The 5,472-nt window shown below is 58.1% G+C and overlaps 1 protein-coding gene across 1 annotated transcript; it reads left to right on the top strand.

Annotated features, from left to right (window-relative positions):
• Positions 1-1,757: 1,757 nt before the first annotated feature.
• On the top strand, positions 1,758-4,001 carry LDBPK_191410 (hypothetical protein, conserved; the record flags this gene model as incomplete). The annotated part of the gene is made up of 1 exon (XM_003860265.1): positions 1,758-4,001. The coding sequence occupies one exon, from the start codon at positions 1,758-1,760 to the stop codon at positions 3,999-4,001; it is 2,244 nt and encodes a 747-aa protein (XP_003860313.1).
• Between the last annotated feature and the right edge of the window lie 1,471 nt (positions 4,002-5,472).

Raw genomic sequence — 5,472 nt, forward strand, 5'->3', positions numbered from 1 at the left:
TGAACACATTTGTGCCATCCATGTGATGGGCGAAGTGTCCGCGTGACTCCAACCCATCTCACCCGGACCCTCACACTGCCCACTGGTGTGGGGGAGCTTGAGCCCCTCTGAGGGGACCGCACCGCGTGGCGACCACCACAATGGAAGCGGCTGTGAGGCGATCTGCGGAGCAGAGTGTGGGTAGAGTGTGAGGCAGGCGCTGTGCTCTGATAACTGGGTCGGCATATTGCTCTGACGTGTGTCTCCTGCTGCCTCGTACCACGCGGAAGGGGCCTGTGACAGGGGCCGGGTGGTGCGGAGTGGCGTGAGCCCTCACGTCGCATGGCAGAGAGCGATGAACACACATGGCGAAGACGTCTTTTTCGCGACTGTCGATGCATCACGAGAAAGGAGCCCTTTTACAAAGGGAAAGAAATATGCTTGGCCCTTGGATTGGGCGTGTGTGCGCGTTCGTGTTTCATGATTTCCCCACCGCCACCACCAAGAAGAACGTCGTGGGTGTTTCCCACATGGCAGAGCATATGTTTACGCTGTCGGTTGCTATGATTGTGTGTGTGTTAAAGATGCATAAGCTCTCACAGAGTTGTTTGTTCTTTGTTTTTTTTCCCATGTCTTTTTTTTTCTCTCGTAGTACGCTACGCCTTGTCTTGACCCGTTCGCCATCTTGGATGTGGTTTGTGCGTGTGCGCCCCATGACGTCATTATAGGATACGGTTCATGCGACCTCCTCATTGTTGCCAGCTGTGGGCATAACCTTAGACGCTCTTCTCTTCTCTCTCCTGCCCTCCTCCTCTCCATTGCCCTGTTAACCGAGCAAGAGATCTGAGCTGGATGCGGAGAGGCAGAGAGAGAGAGGTGTGTGTGTGTGTGTGTGTGTGTGGTGTGTGGTGGCACGTGCGTGTGTTGCATATTTGTCGGTGTTGGTGTTATGTTGTTTGTTGTTGTTTGGACGGTGTTGTGGTACGTACAAAGCGCATGCGGGTGGTGTGCGCGGGCTCAAAGAAAAAGGCGGGAGGGAGCGAGGGAGCGGCATCACACAACTGCTCCGAGAGCACAGCTGTGGCGCGTGGCATTGTGCAGGCGGCTCTTCCTCAGATGCCAGAGACACACGCACACGCAATCGAAAGCAACTTGTACGCTCCTTACACGAGTTTTTATGAGAGAGACGGGGGCAAGAGGTGGCAGCGCCGCACCACAATGGTCTCCGCTCCTGTTTCTCGCTTTTCTTTGCTCGCCCATTCGTCTTTCTCACCACCTTTCCTCAACGATCTTCGAGCTTCTCTCCAGCACCGTCAACTGCGATCCCCCCATACTGCCCTCGCTGTTCTGAGCACGCCATAACCCCATTGCGTCAGTCGTCGTCGTGGAGGAACCCCTTGCCCAACCAACATACAAAACGCTATCGCCAACGCCCTCACTACTGTGACATAGATAGGGTTTGCCCTGTATGGATCTCCCTCCCTCTCTCTCAATCGGCTGCCACCGTTGTTCTTCTGGCTGTTGTTTTACTCGTGTTATTTTCTGCTTCTTCTTGCCTGTTAGACGAAACCAACCCTTCTCGCCCTCCCTCGCGCCCCTCCCCTCCCTCCATCCTTCGTCCCTACTCACCCCACCGCTTTCTTTTTTAATTGTTGTTTGTCGTTCTGTTCGTGCCTTTCCTTCTTTTCCATTCGCGTGTGTGTGTGTGTGGGGGGGGGGAGGACACCAGCGCACGCATCTCAAAGCAGACATACGCGCATACACGCAAACCATCCGTCATGGCTTCCTCCACCGAACTCATGCCGCACTCCGAGCGCGATGGCTCCGAAGGTAGTGTACCGTATCCTCATCGTGTTGGGGAGACTCTCGTTTTGGAGCTCAACACGCTTTGCCGGCTGCGCGACTTCTACGAGCAGCACACCTTCGATACACAAGGGCCGTATGCAGACTTGTTTGCGGTTCTCCTCTCATCATGCAAGCACGTGATCGATATCAACGTGGAACTCGTTCACCACATCAAGGCTCAGCAAGACCAACAGCGGCGGCAGCAGGTCGCCTGTGATGTTCTCTGTCGTGAAGCGGCACTGCAGCGTGCTGACATCAAGCACCTTCGCGCCGCCCTGGAGCATCTGTCTGCGCGCAGAGCAAGTGGAGAAGCATCCGTGGTCAAGTGCGAAGATGATGATACTGGGCTTGGCAACGGCTCAGCAGCCTCGTCGCATGCTTCGCCGAAAAACGAAGCAGCTACAGCAGAGTGTTGCCAGCACGTTTCCCAAAGAAGCCCCGCGGCGTCCCTGGCACCGCAGCGCAGTACAGGTGCCGCCTCCCCTTCCTCGGCTGCAGTCGGCCTTGAGCGATCATCGTTGTCTACAGCATCAGCTTCTCTTGTAGGGCCCGTTTCGCAAGCGCACGCCACCGTGACCTTCGCCCCCACAGAAGCCCCAGCACAGCCAATCAACTCGCTGACGCACTCCTCGCCTTCTGACCACGCCTGCGGGGGCGCATGGGCAGCAGAGATGGTGCGCCGCACGGACGCCATGCAGGGCAGCTCGGCTACCGTACTCGTGGATGGCCAGTTGTCTTCCGTGCGACTCGATGAAGAGCAGCGGAAGCAGCAGCAGTCCTCTACTGCCTTGTTTGCGCCCTCTGAAGCAAGGAAGCACCACGCCGAGGACGCCGTTGAGAGCCACCTTGAGCACTTGACGCGTCACTTTGCTGCGGTGGACCCGCGCGTGCACAAACAGCGGCGAATGTGGGGGGAGGAGGAGGACGTTGGCAGCAGGAGTCCGTCATCATCACCAGTAGCGGCTTCGGGAACGGCAGGCGAGAGTGAATTTCCTCATTCATGTACGACTGTGGCTGGTCATGCTCGGTCAAACCCCCAGGAGTCCAGTCAACGCCAAGGAACCTCTGTCGCCTCGCCTGTCGGCACTTGGACACCACCGGCGGTACTTGTGCGTTGGCTCGACAGTCGGCTCTGTCGATGGAAAGCGGAGTGGAAAAGAGTGCTTGAAGACGTGCAGGACGCGCTTCTCCTTGATGCTACCGTCGATGCTCAGACGTTGCGTCCGATTGCACATGCAGCAGGTCAGCAGGAGGCACATGTGAACCTAGGGACTGCCCACGAAAGAGCCTCCGAGAGCAACGGAGGCGCTGAAGCGGTCATGACTCCAAGCTGCCGTGGCGACCTTGTGTGTGTCATCCGAGCTCTTCTTTCTTCTCACGGCACGGAGCTGTACAAGCAAATCGTCGCCGAATCCACCCGACAAGTCCAACGCACCGATGAAGAACTGCATGATTTGCGCTCCAGGCTGGAGGCACTCGAGGTATACGCGCCGCATCGCTACGCCGTCACTGCCCGACCGCCGCTGCTTGGAGTGGAGCTAGAGGACGTGCTCGAGCCGCGCATCGGAGTGCGGCTGCGCACGGTGTACCATCACTACCTCGCCGACCGCGCTGGACTCAGCGTGGGCGATGTCCTCGTCGGCGTCGGCCACCAATCCATCCAGACACGCGCGCAGCTACACGTCGTGCTGGGGGAGCTGACCCGTGACTACAATGCGCAGTGCCACATACAGATCGAGGAAGGCTTCATGCGGAGTTTTGCCCTCGGTGATCAGTGCTGCGTCAGGGACGGCCACTGCGTTGAGTGCCATTCACCTTATCGCGAGGCAACGGTAGAAAGAAAAGGCAATGACTATGGACTTGGCCAAGAACTTCAACGCGCCCGTTCAGAAGCAGCGGCAGCGGTTGCTGGAGGCACTATCCCTAGCGACGCACGTTCGTCAGCTCGATGGATGTATATGCACTCGTCGCTTAAAGGCCGTGCAGCTATGGCAGGCTCGTCTGCCGCCGCCTCGCCCTTCCTCTCCACATTCCACAGTGCCGCCCAGCACAAGGAAAAGCTAGCCCAATATCTGCCCTACTTCGAACTGTGCCTTCACGTTGTGCGTGACGGTCGATTGCGTGACGTGACACTTCTGATTCCGCCATGGGAAGCTCTTCGATCGGCGGCGTACTAAGGTGGCTGCCGTCCTCCTCCTCCCACCCCCCCCCCTGCTGACTCTCCCGAGCGCGTATGTGGTAGCGAGGTGGCGAGCAGGCGCACCGGTGCGCGCCCTCGTGAGTGCTTTTCTTTCGACTCAAGATACAGCGCTGTTCGTTAAAATCGGTGAAGCATCCGCCACCCGCTTCTGAGAGTGCCACCCGCATCAGAAGACGGGGGAGAAAGGTGCCTCGTCAGCGAAACTCTCTCCCTGCTGCTCCGGTGCACCGCATTCGCCGAGGCTGGCGTTGGCGCCACAATAGACACAGGTGGAAGCACTTACACATGCACACACACACACACACACACCTCCTTAAAACGCAAAATTAAAACAGGAAAACGAGAGCCATCACTCGGCATGTGTAGGACCTGTCTTTATCATCTTGTTGCTCTGCAAATGCGCATCAAGACAGCGAGGAGCGCGCTTGCGGCATACCCCTCAACGACCCACCCACTCACACCCTTTCTTTCCCTTTTCTTAGACCATTGAAAGAAGCGAAGAGAGACGCTCTCCGCCGCACGCCGACTCGTACCATCTCTCCCTCCCCTTCCTCCTCATCTCTCCTTGAAGCGTTCCCTTTTTCGCGTCTGTTTTTTTTTTTTTTGGGGGTGGGTTTCCGTGCTTCCCCTTAACACGACATGGTGACTCTCTTCACGCGGCGCTCACTCGCGACCTGTATTGTTTGCTTCGTGTTTTCTTCTTGTGTCGTTGTTTTGACTGCTCCTGCTCGCTCACCCCTTCCCCTTTACCACCGCCACCAATCACGAAACGGCGACGCATCAACAGCTGTGCGTACATCCGCCGTTGCGCCTCACTTGCTCCTTCGACCGCTATCGTCCTTTCTGCCTTCACCCGCTTCTTCCAACTTCATTTCTTTGGACGCTCTTGACCGTGCACCGGCAACTACGCCAACGCATCCCCAATGCACGCTAGCACCTATCGCCTCCGCCTCTCGCACATCCCGTAATTGCCGGCATCTGTCCCACAACAATAGACGAGGATGCCGAGCACGCGATACGCGAGGGCCTCCGCCTCGCTCAGTCCCGCACAGACGTCTGTCCGTACCTTGGCTTACGGCGATGGCGGGTGAGTAGCAGCGGCAGCATGGCGTGCAGATGGTGTGCAGCCTACCACTCCGCTAGTGTGGTGGAACCGCCACCCCTCCCCTGCCTGTGTTCGCTGTGAGGGCGGCATACCAGGCGCTGTGCCCGGTATGCTACGCGAGATTCGCGGGTTGCTCGAAGCCCGAAGCGTAGCGCGCTTCGCGCTGTGGTCTTGCGCGCAGTGATGCGGCTACGCGCACATCTGCCTCGCGCTGCATGCGCTTCCCCTGTCGCGTGTCTATGGCTGCCCCCCCCTCCCCCCTGTGTGCCCCTTCACAACGGCAAGCCGTGAGCTCTCTGTGCGCAGACACACGCTTACGCGCGGGTTCAGGAGAGGGTGGAAT

The sequence above is a fragment of the Leishmania donovani genome, chromosome 19 (assembly GCF_000227135.1).
Source record: "Leishmania donovani BPK282A1 complete genome, chromosome 19".
In the NCBI taxonomy this organism is placed as follows: Eukaryota; Euglenozoa; class Kinetoplastea; order Trypanosomatida; family Trypanosomatidae; genus Leishmania; species Leishmania donovani.